This window comes from Pinus tabuliformis, chromosome Q, assembly GCF_031772625.1.
Source record: "Pinus tabuliformis cultivar Carrire ecotype Pingquan chromosome Q, CPIR1, whole genome shotgun sequence".
NCBI classification, from domain to species: Eukaryota; Viridiplantae; Streptophyta; class Pinopsida; order Pinales; family Pinaceae; genus Pinus; species Pinus tabuliformis.
In genome coordinates this window covers 412,936,603-412,949,513 of record NC_142296.1, presented here as the reverse complement: position 1 = coordinate 412,949,513, position 12,911 = coordinate 412,936,603, and the positions used below count along the sequence as shown (strand labels likewise).

The 12,911-nt window shown below is 37.8% G+C and overlaps 1 protein-coding gene across 1 annotated transcript in view; it reads left to right on the top strand.

Annotated features, from left to right (window-relative positions):
* Positions 1-12,911, top strand: part of LOC149219940 (histone deacetylase 8-like) — a 184,445-nt gene that overhangs the window by 54,161 nt on the left and 117,373 nt on the right. Inside the window, exon 2 of the mRNA XM_089384569.1 lies at positions 11,590-12,170. Coding sequence (XP_089240695.1) covers positions 11,590-12,170 — 581 coding nt within the window. The remainder of the gene's footprint in view (positions 1-11,589; positions 12,171-12,911) is intronic.

The window sequence follows — 12,911 nt, the reverse complement described above, 5'->3', positions numbered from 1 at the left end:
AACACCCAGAAACGATATACACAATGATGAAATTAAAAACCCCCAAAACCTAGTTGAATAATTATAATAATTACAAGCTAAAGGCTCTAAGTAGCCAAATCTATCATTATGCCACACAAAAATTGTTTTTTTTTTAAATTTTAAAGGAGGTGCTAACTCGAAACCCTCATGCATCAATTAAACAAAAGAAATCTTATGATTGGGAGTTGGCTGGTACTACTGAAAACTTCCCCTAACGCCCAAGGATCTAAAATTAAGATTTCCCTGCAAAACTCAATCCAACCATTAAAAATAGAGCAAGAAAATAATAATAAAGTTCAGACAAACAGAGATACCTGCTATTATGTTCAAAATTTAGATTATTATTCAAACCCCAGTGACTGAGCAAGATACCTGTACTCAAATCACTCTTCAGAAGCTATTATCAATGGCTTTAGAAAAAATCATGCATGAAAATAAAACATCTTACAGTATTCCCATGGAGAGTAACACCAACAAAATTTAACTCCATAGTCTTTCTTTATTATCCAGAAAAAGATTATACCAGAGCTTCTTGTTAAGCATATGACTCAGAGATCGGATGGATCGACTGACAAATGATATCCTATTTAAAGATAAATCGTCCAACGGCTAGTTCGGGTGATCCTTGTCAAAGTAATCTCGACCGTTGATGAAGATTAAAATTTCTTTTAATCTCATCTGTCGAAATATTTAAATATTGAGGAAATTCGAAATTTTTATTTAAATGCATTTTAATTAACTCAAAAATAGAATTTTTGATTTAATTTCTCCAAAAATTTGACTTTGACTTAACTCCCAAGGATCAAAGGTTTAAAATTTATCAAAATAATTAATTTATTTTAGTGCGGGGACCTCTTAAAATTTAAGTTTTTAGGACCGACGAATTTTGCCTTTGGAGAATTTAAATTTACCTAGGACCTATAATTAATTAAATTTTTGGCTTAGGATTTTAATTAATTTTGGGCCAGAAAATTTAATTAATTAATCTATGAGGGGATATTTTTCCAACCCTCAAGACATTTTACATCATGATTTTCATATTTTTACATCATAAGGGGGAAAACCCATTTGTAATAGACTCTTACAAATTATCCATTTCTGCGACACAAGTATAATCCAGTAGACCAAGTAATTTGTAATAAAATAATCTTATCAAATAGTTAGGATTATTCCCAAATTACTTTTACATAGACTCGATCTAGAACACTAGGACTCACTTAACATCCTAACGACAAAATCCATTCCAGCTTTGGGGTAAGACTGGAGGGAAAAACTCTACCGACCATCCGAAAATGGATCGATGAGATAAAAACCCTCCCAAAATGGAGATCGTCACTAGAAGGGTAGGTTTACCTATTGTTACATACATGACATGGTTCTGCTGAGATTATTCACATCATATACATGCAGAATGGGTTTACATAACATATTGGAAGTCAGGCTAATTATGATAACTGGACGACCCAGACACATCGATTAGACGTTATCCCTTTTGTGAAAAAAGGGGGTGTACTACTATGGGTCATTGACACGTAGTGGTCAACACAACAACGAGGACTCAGGTGACAAATGCATCATATTGATCACAATTAATTCAGTATTTAGGATGCTTTTCAGTTGTAGATGTTGCAATTGCAGTAACAACAAATGGAGAGGGAGTTGCAGTGTAGATGCAGTGTTGGCAACAATTTAGTAGGGTCAGCAACAACACAGAGGCAACGTATATCAGAGTTATGCAGTGGTTGGTGGGCAGCAGCAACCAGACACCAACAACGTGACAAGAGATGATGCAAAGACAAGGTGTTGCAACAGGGGGCAACAACATTATAACACATTCCTCACTAAGAGGGAGTGTTAATTTTTGTAGGATCAGATGTGTTCTAACCTTGAAATTTTGTGGAGAGGCTAGAATACATGAGATCTCCAAAAACCAGAAATCGTTTCTGGAAATTCTGCTTAGAAATGACTTAATTAGATTATTAGTCAGTTTTTAAATATTTCCTAAGTCTAAACTTAGTGAATATGACTAATTAATTAGATTAATTAAATTATGGTGTGAATGTTCCTCCAAAAACCAGAAATCGTTTATGGAAATTCCACCTAGAAATGACTTAATTAGATTATTAGTCAGTTTTTAAATATTTTCTAAGTCTAAACTTAGTGAATATGACTAATTAATTAGATTAATTAAGTTATGGTGTGAATGTTCTAGAAACTCACATAGATTGACTTCAAGTTAATTCTAGCCATTGATTAAGATCTAATCTTGGCCGTTGAAGTTTGAATAGAGGATTATAAGAAGAAGTCAATGGAGCTTGGAGAAATCACTTGTAGAGTACAATTTCATGAGTAGATTGATTTCCAGAGTAGCAATAGTCAGTTGCTGGAGAGAGAGCCAGTGAGATCGAAGCAATGAGTGAGGGGCAAGGATAGTGAGCCGGAAGAAAGATTTTTTAGATTCGGGGAGGCAGCAGCAAGTGGGTCGAATTATCCCAGAGAGGCAACGCTGAAGGATTGCGTAGTGCTTCAGTTAGGCAGATCAATTTGGAGAGGTGGAAATTCGTTCTTAGTTCTAGAGACCAAGAAGGAGTCCTAGAGTGCTGGAGAGATGATTTTCTTAGCTTCCATAGGCATAACGACTTCATTTGAGCCAAATCCGAAGCAAGTCGTCTAGCTAGCTACGTAGAGCAACGCAGAGGCTAATGCAGTGCTCCAGGAGGCTGAGTTTTTGATGGGGAAAGTCCAACTAGAGATTGCTTGTGGGAGAAGGGTAATTTCTTTCAGTATTTTACTTAGATTTTCTTGCTGTTTGGATTGACAGTTGGGCATCCATAGATGTACTCAAATTTCACTGCTGCATAATAAAATAAACCTTCACTGCTACACTGGTTTTCCCAAGTTGGGTTTTTCCGGGAGCGTTAGTCCAAAAATAACTGTCATTTTATGCGTGTGTGCTAGTATTTCTTCCAACTTTCTTCCGTAGTTTATTTGTGTAGGTTGCAGTATGATTGATTTAGTATTGTTGTAGCAAACAATAAATAAATTGTTAAAAATTAATTTAACAATTAAGAGAATTATTTCCAGTTGTTGTAGTAGGATTCGGGTTTCCGATTTTTCACACTAATAGGGTTGTCTTTTAGTCACTCCTTCCTATGAGAGGAAACACCATTATGAGTTCAAAGCCTCAATTTTGGAAGGGAAGCTTTATTTGAAGTATTAAATAGCCCTTTACGTTCAAGCTTGGTTCACTTAGATGCAAAAATGATTATTGTACCTGATTACTGGTTGCTTTCACTAGACTCTATGTTATAATTGTCAGGTGGTTCTGCAGCCTAGGCTTTGGGCACCTTACCCACAGATACCCAGGTCTTTTGAGAATTATATTGGCACCCATAGGTGAAGTGTTGAGAGCCTTGGGTCTCTTAGTAGTAGTAACATATCACATCTACCCCTGAAAACCTTCTGCACCTAGTATGTTCTGCCGCTTTGCACTACATTTGATGATTCTTCAGGATGATGCACTTGGGCTAGCATGCCCCCCAGACCAACCTTAGCATTCTTTGAGAGATGGCAGTTAATCTAGAGCCCAAATGAGGATGGTCTCACCTTCTGAGACATGGGAGGGCTAGTAGCACCTGGAAAGCCCTCAACATTGCAACAAAGATGGACATTTTGAGCAGATGGAAACCCAAGAGTCCACCTTTGGTTCCCTAAACTAGATTTTGGTGTCCACAAAGGGATTTTGACAAAGATTGGAGGGCCAACCCTCACATCTTGAATTTTAGAGGCTTATACACCACTCATGGCACCCAAGAGCCTCAACACATGGCACATAGAGCTCAACACATGGATGACGTCAACCTTTCTAGCCTTTCGACTCACATGTGTGGGAAAATCAATTGATTTATGTCTAAGATAGTGGGTCGGCTTGTAACCCAATGCATCATTATGATTTTACCTGTTTTCCTAGGGGCTTTTAGGAACTCTTCCTTGTGAAAATTTGAGAATCCTCAAATCACTACTGCAACAAACTGATATTACTTCTCCTACCCTGTTGATAATATCAACGATATTCAAAAACATTGCGATATTTTCGACAAAACGATATATAGTTGAGAAAATATCGTGATATTTTCAAAATATCGGCAAAATATCGCGATATTTTGAAAATATTGACAAAATATCGGCTATGTTTAAAAATTTGAAAAATTTATTTTTTATGCTTGCCGATATTTTCTCCGATATTGCCGATAAGATGTTTTCTGGAACCTCGCCGATATTTTGCTGATACTGATATTATCAACACTGCTCCTACTTGTTAATCCATGCAAGTTATTTACTGTGTTCTACTGTAAATATCAAAGTAAGTACAACTACAACCTTCACAACTTTAAATAATATGCAGAAACAAGAATCTGAGCAAGAAAGAAGTAACACACACAAGTGACACCGTTATTTTTGGGCCGATGTCCCCGGAAAAACCCAATGCGGGAAAACTGGTGCAGCAGCTGAGGGTTTTATTATTAAGCAGTAGTAAATCTAAGTACGATTCGTTGGATGCCCAACTGGTTATCCGATACAGATAGAATTTGGGCAAAACAAATAGTGAGATAATCTCACCCTGTCACTGAAAGCACTAACTCTGATCGCGTTGGAAATGAGCCTCTGTGTCCCTTTTGTGTTAGCCTCTGTGTAGAACTGTGTCAACCTCACGCAGTCTTTGCGTCACCTTTGTTGGGACTATGTTGCCCCTCCTTCAGATCCTCTGCTGGCTGGAAACTTAAGCTCTCAGCGTCCCAGTATCACACCCCGACTCTCGACTTCTGAAACTTGATTCCCTCAGCAGGAATTTGATCTCCCTCTTAGGATCTATGTTGCCACAACGTAGCTCTGCATGGCCCAGCGTCAGCCTCTCTGGATGTCATTTTGCCCTTTCTGCCTTGTACCCTTCGACCCAGAAAAAAATTCACTCCGGATACTATCTCTGCCCCTCACTGCAAAAGATCACTTCGAATTCCTCTTTCGACAACTGCTATGCTTTTGATTTCATGTCTAATGTATGGAATAAATTGGTGATCTAGGTTAAATTTTGTGCCCTAATTTTGTTGAAGATCAATTTTATGGAAGCTAGGTCATATTATTGCATGCATTACTCATAGTATGATATGTGAATGGCAATCCCCTTGGTGATCTTACATTAGCTCTCCCAAGTGACTTTCAATCCCTCACAAAGGTAATAGCTAGGGTTTTGATGCTAGGGCATCAAAATATCCTTACTCCTTTGCAAGTTTTAGCCAACCTTAAGAGCTCATAGACTCCATCAACCCTAGGACTAGGCACTGGCCTTCCTTTGTTGGTAATAAGATCAACTTTTATCCATAAACTTTACTTTTTCTCTCTCCTCTCTCAATTCGACCCTCTTAAGGCCAAGCGACCAACGAGGGCCTAGTGAAAATTGGCTAGGAAGGAAAATCTTGGCTCTTGGAAAGTCTAAATATCAAGGGTAGGGTGGTTACCACCAATGTTACCAGACTCGGAATCGGCAATAAATCGGCGAGGCAAAAGAGTGAAGAGTTTTAATCGGATCGGGAAAAAATCGGTGAATTCAATAAATAAAGATATACATATATATTGAATTAAAAAAAACATTTTTCATTGATATTCAATAAAGCCATGTTCAAACAATGCATAATATCAATAGATGTCCAAAATTATGAGTCGAAACATGATCCAAAGTACTAAGTCCTGACTCCTAACCAGTGACTACATAGAACCAGAAGCATCTTCTTCTAAAAGTTTATAAAATAATGCATACTAATCAGTAAATAACAGTAACTAAAATCTCTTAATTGCTACTGAAATGATACGATAATGGTTTGGTATTGAAATCTCTGACAGAGCACATGCTGAAGCTAGCATTGGAGCACACTGCACTCTACACCTCTATTACATTACGACTCTATTACGTGAAGTAAACTGAACCTGAAATCATGCCTCTATTACCTTCTTAGTGTATGAGTTGTGGGCCTGACCAGTGAGAAGTGAGTTACGAACCAACGTTTAATTTTTAACCTAACTAAACCATGCAATGAAAAATGCAAAAACCTCTAAAGTGAAAACCTTTGCTCACAGAGTTGAGGGTTGAAAATCCCCTCAATCGCCTAAATCACAATTAATCGGTGAGTCGCAAGTCAAACTCATGTTGACCACGAGTCAAACTTGGTCAACGTGAGTTTGAATCGCCCAGAGTTGAATCAGATCGTTTGAGGAAAGAGCAGAGTTTGACTCGTGATTAATCGTGAGTGATCAGAGATTCATGTTTCACTGGTTACCACAAGATCACTTTGGATGTTAGGAGTGATGGACCTCATTGATCTAGGTTTCCTCTAGGGTTTCACTGCCAACCCCCTTGTGGGCATGAATATTCACTAAATGACATCACCAAGAATTCATTGGTTCTCTCATGGTGGTTGATGACTTGTACTGGGAGACATCCTCTCTCTTTCTCTCTCCCCACTTTGCTTGTCACCCTAACATGCCTTGAGAACAACATTTATGTTTTATGGTTTTGATCTTGGTGCTGCATCTGCACTACTTCTTGCATTTCTATCAACTAATTAGTCTGCTATTTCTATGCTTTTAGTGGAGTAGAGATAGGAGTTGCTTTCACACTTCCATTGTTTATTCCAGTATTGTACGGTTCGACGGTTACTCGCCGAGTGGGCCGAGTTGGCCACCAAACAAGCCACTCAACCATACTTGGTCCCTCATACTCGGAACTCGGTGGATTCGGTCATACTTGCCTTGACTCGACATACTCGCCCTTCATGCCATTTTTCTTGTTAAAGAGGGCTTCTACTTGCTAAAGGAGTTACTTCACTTCATGATCAGGTAGTGACGATTGGACAATGATGATTCAACAGCTCTCAAGTCTCCACCAACATCCAACGACCATCCGACAGGCAGTAATCGAGGTAGGCATCTTGCACTCCGACAATGTCAGGCGCCTGCGGGCTTGTATTTAAAAAAAATTAGAAAATTTAAAACTTTGCTATAATTTTAAGTTTAAATTAGAAAATTTAAAACTTTGTTATAATTTTAAGTTTAAACAATTTAATTATTTTTAATTATTTTTAATTGGTTATTTTAGTAATTTTTTTTATAATTGGTTATTTATTATTATTATTTATTTTTTTAATTTGTTAGCAGGAGTTCCTGCAAGCCTATCTTAGGGCTTTAGAAGCCTTTTGTGGCCCTGAGACAAGCCCATGGACGCCTGTGACAGCTGGAGTGGCAACACTTCGGCTGTCATAGGCGTCTGCGGGCTTGTATTTAATTTTTTTTTTAAAATTCAAAACTTTAGATAAATGTCTTTCGGATTAATCACATCATTAGGATTTGGTTGACGTTTCGAACCAACTAACGTGGTTCATCCTCAAACAACTAACGTGGTTCATCCTCAGGACATTAGTTGGTTCGAAACGTCAACCAAATCCTAATTATGTGATTAATCCGAAAGACATTACTACAATATGGATCACAAAAGTCTCAGATCTAACAATTTAAAACTTTGTTATAATTTAAAGTTTAAACATTTAATTATTTTTAATTTATTTTTGATATTTATTTTTTAATTGATTATTTATTATTTATTTATTTATTTTTTATCAGGGGTTCTTGTGGGCTTGTCTCGGGGCCGCAAAAAGGCTTCCGTGGCCCTGAGACAGGCCTGCGAGACCCCCGATAACAAATATAAAAAAAATAAAAAAATAGGAAAATTGATTGTTTTAAATTTTTGTTTAATATTTAGAATTCTTGTGGGCCTGTAATAGTGGATAGTGGCTTGCAATAACACTGGGTAGAGGGCCTATTGTAGACCTATGTGGCCCTGAGACAGGCCCACAGAGGCTTGCAATAACATTGTGTTGTTACTGGCTTCTGTGGGCCTGTGTCAGGGCGGCAGAGGCCTGCAACATGCCCTCTACTTGGTGCTATTGTAGGCCATTGTGGGCTTTTTTTTAATTGTAGGCATTTGCGATTATTTTTTTTACAATTTTTTAATATATTTTTTGTCTGAAATCAGATTGTCATCTTGATTCCATGGCTCCTAAGGATAAATCCAAGTCTAGAAGGCCTCTTGATGAAGCCTGGGAATATGGTACCCGTGAAGATCCCAATTTTGACAGGAGAATCAAATGCAACTTTTGTCCCACTGTGGTGTTTGGGGGCATAAATAGATTGAAATACCACTTGGCTAGAATAGTGGGTAGAGATGCGGTAATTTGTGATCATTACCCTCCAGAAGTGACAGTGCAAATGCAAGCTAATTTGGATGCCATTCAGGAACAAAATGCTAAGAGAGCAAGAACGAAGCGTGAGATTGCAACAATGGGTGGATCTCAGACAAAGTCACAGGGTCAGCATGTTCCTATAGGTTCTGCCTCATCAAATGTTGTAGGAAATGCATCTCATATAACATCTCCTTTCTTCCTTCCTCGCATTAGTTTGGGATCTCAGCCAAGCTTGGAAAGTTTTAAAGAAAAAAGAAGAGGAAGTAGCTATGGCAGTGAGGAGGTTTTGGTATCATGATAGCCTCCCATTTAACTATGCAAAGTCACCTTTCTTTCAGCCCATGGTAGATGCAATTGCATGTGCTGGCCCTGGCTACAAAGCACCTTCCTATAATTCACTTAGGGAGAAAGACCTTAATGAGGAGTTTGAATGTGTCAAGGCATAGTTGGACAACATTAAAAACTCATGGAAGACCATTGGGTGCACAATTATGTCAGATGGGTGGATAGATCAGAGGGGTAGAACAATCATCAACTTTATTGTCGCTTGCTCTAAAGGAACCATGTTCCTAAAGTCCATTGATGCATCTTCACATGTAAAGGATGCAAATCTGATTTTTTCAATGTTGTCAAAGGTTGTGGAGGAAGTTGGGGAAAAAATGTTGTCCAGGTAATCACGGACAATGCTGCAAATTATGTGGTAGTTGGAAGAATGCTAACCAAAAAATATCCTACCATTTTTTGGAGCCCATGTGTTGCCCATTGCATAGACCTGATTTTAGAGGACATCGAAAAGTTGCTGTGGGTGCAAGATGTTGTTGTAGAGTGCAAACAAATAACCAAGTACATTTATAACCATGCTTGGGTGCTAAGTCTTATGAGAGAATTCACAGAGGGTGAGCTTAGTCGGCCTGCTGTCACACGATTTGCCACTAATTTCCTCTCCCTCCATAACCTTTTGAATGAGTACCAAGCTTTGAGACGAATGTTTTGTAGCCAACAACGACTATTTTGGAAAGATTGCACAAAACCAAATACCATGGTTGTGAATGTTTCTGTCTTCAAAGAGGACTTGTGGGAGAAAGTCACTGAGATTGTTAGCTTAACCAAGCCCCTTGTGAAAGTCTTGAGGTTCATGGATGGAGACAAGCCTCTAGTGGGCTACATTTATGAGGGCATGGGCAGGGCCAAAGAGGCCATCAAGGCTTTTTATAGGGGATATTCATCTAAATATCTCCCTATACGGGAAATTATTGATTCCAGGTGGGACAAACAACTATATTCATCGTTGCATGCAACGAGAGCATATCTAAATCCAAGCATATTCTATAATGAGGGGTCTAATATCCAAGTAGATCTAGAGGTGATGAGAGGTGTCATGATATGCATTGAGAGGATGTTCCTAACCCAAGAAATTCAAGATAAAATCAATTTGCAACAAGACATGTACAAGGAAGCATCTGACATGTTTGGATTTAGCTCAACCATACAACTGAGGGACAAGAAAATGCCATGTAAGATTCAATTTTTAATTCTATAAATTCTTTAAGTTTGGCATTGCAATTTGCAACACTCTAAATCTTTTTGTTGTTTTTATAATGCCAATTGGTGGATAGATTGTGGCACTGAGGCACCAAAATTGCAAGAATTTGCAATTAGAGTTCTAAGCCAACCTTGCAGCGCTTCAGAATGTAAGCGCAGTTGGTCAGCGTTTGAGCACATCCATAGCAAAAAGCGTAACAAGTTGGAGCATGAGCAGTTACAAAAGTTGGTCTACATCTATTACAGCCTTTGTCTGTTCACTAAAGAAATGCGTCCAAAGGATTTTGATCCAATTGCATTGGATCATATTGATCTAGAGTCTGAATGGTTTGTGGAGGAGTTACTGATTGATGATTTGAGTTGGCTTGACGAGGAGGCACAAGATGCCTTTGGCTTGTCATTTTCTCAAATGGAAACTCCAAACACACCTGCCTCATAGTGGTTGTTTGAGCCCATTGATGTTGGCACTAGCTCCTCCAGGGCTTATCCTAGCCATCCTTGTGTTGATGCATGAGACATGACATTGCACATGGAGACATTGTCTATTTTTGGTTTTCTAATTATGTTATGATTCATGGAGAACTTGCAATTTGCTACCATATGTTATTTTGTTTATGAAATCATTTTTCAGTTTGCTTTTAAAATTTTGAATACAAATCTCAATTGTGTTATGTTATAACTTATATGATCATATTTTATGAGATGATGATATGAATTCTTGTGTAAACCATGGTTTTATAACTTGCATGTGTTGGAAATGCCATTATTTTATCTTTATGCAAAAAAATGAGATATTTTTTAGTTTTTTGCTATTTGCCGAGTCTTTCCTGAGTCTGTTCCCAAGTCAGTGAGTGATATGCCAGCTGAGTATTTGCTGAGTACGAGTCGTGCAACATTGGTTTATTCACATTGGCTATATTTCGAGTCACATTGACCAACTTTATGGTCACTTGTTCTACATTAATAAAGTTATCTTATTTTTTTCTTCTCTCTTTGCAAGTATTCTTTGTATGTGTTATGTGCAACTTTAATAAAATTATGATCCAAGCTTTTACTATACAAGCATTATTTCTTCCTTGTATAGGGCTTTTTTGTATATTTTTAGCAATGTAGAGACACTGTTTTATGTAAACGTTTTTAAGCTTCACAGTGGCCTTTCTTCATCTATTTTGTGTAACAACTACTTTTTACATCGTATTTCTTCTCATAAAGTGAGAAATAGGATAGTGGAACTTGTTATATTTTCATGATAGGTTCACTTCAATATGTAACTTAAGGGATGAGGAATTAATCTTCAAATTTTACTTGTAGTTTATGTCTGCACTCAAATATGATGCAAGTGTTCATTTACTTATAGGATTTCTTTCCAAATGCACGAATAATCAGATTCTAATCCTTGATCATTTTCTATGATTTCAACAGTTTAAATGAGTAAATTTTCAGGCTTTGCATTAAAATGATAGTCGATAAGGAACTCACAACTTGGAGAAAGTATTAGTAGCTTACAAGTTTTTCCCAAGAAATTTTTGACAGGGTGTTGATTTACTGGATTAGTAGATTCAGATGGCTTTCAATGTTTTTGTACTTGGTATTTACAAAACTTATTGATTGGCATCAAGATGTCAAATATATGTTGCAGACTCAAATGTGCTTACTACTATTCACTTGTCTCCATATGACCAAGACTGTAATTTCTCACAATTAAATCTGGAACATGGTGTGGATGAATTTGCAGATTATGTAGACATGCTTGCCAAAGCTAGTACAGCAGGTGGAAAGACCTTATGCCATGGCACACGCCTGAATCCTGGTTCTTGGGAAGCTGCACTTCTTGCTGCTGGGACAACACTTGAAGCTATGCGCTATATTTTGGATGGACATGGAAAGCTATCGTATGCATTAGTGCGACCACCAGGCCACCATGCACAGCCAACTCAAGCTGACGGGTACTGCTTTTTGAATAATGCTGGTCTTGCAGTTGAACTAGCTGTGGCATCTGGCTGCAAGCGAGTTGCGGTGGTTGACATTGATGTGCATTATGGGAATGGAACTGCAGAGGGATTCTATGAACGAGATGATGTGCTCACAATCTCTCTCCACATGAATCATGGTTCTTGGGGACCTTCACATCCTCAAACTGGATTTCACGATGAAGCTGGTCGAGGAAAAGGTCTGGGGTTTAATCTAAATGTTACTTTGCCTAATGGTACAGGAGATAAGGGATATGAGCATGCCATGCATGAATTGGTGGTACCAGCCATTAGCAAATTTATGCCTGAAATGATAGTCTTGGTTATTGGTCAAGACTCCAGTGCAGTGAGTTCTGTTCTATTTGTATTTTGTTTCTTTGCATGTTTGTTCAGTTGTTATTACAAATTTACAATACTGTACATTGAGAAATTACCAAGCACACATCAGAAACTGTGAAGGAAGCATTTCAAAAGATGAGCTACATTGACCAACCAAATAGTAGTGTAAAAGGGAACCACCATATAAGCTCAAGCTCCTGACAGTGAGAATGTGTCCATATTATTCTTTTACCTGGCTGGTACTGTATCATATAGTCTTGTTAGGGCCCACGTTGTGTGTCTGCATAGTCTGACTACAGGAACTTAAATACTCAATACTAGTGTGCAGGTGCCCTCCTTGACCACCAAATCAATTTGATGAAGTCCAAAACATAGCAAAAGCATATATAGGAAGAGAAATAAACCAAAGTAAAGTGATTAGTGTTTGTCTTGTCCAAACTAATGATTAGGTCAGAGAATAATAACTATAAATTATATTTAAGAAAGATGTATTACATCTGTATCTATGAATGAAGAAATAAGGTAGAAAGAGCCGTCAAACATCCCACTACCTTTTGAGTTTCGGGGACCATCAGCTAAGAAACTTGTGTCATCTGGATTCTGAATTATAGAAACCTGAAGAGAAATAAATATTTGCATGCAAAATTAATCCATTGTAGGTTTTGAAATGGCTCGAGTAAAAATCCAAGAGACTCAGGAATCTAATAACCATAACAAAATTTTAACATATTGATGCATAGACGAACTT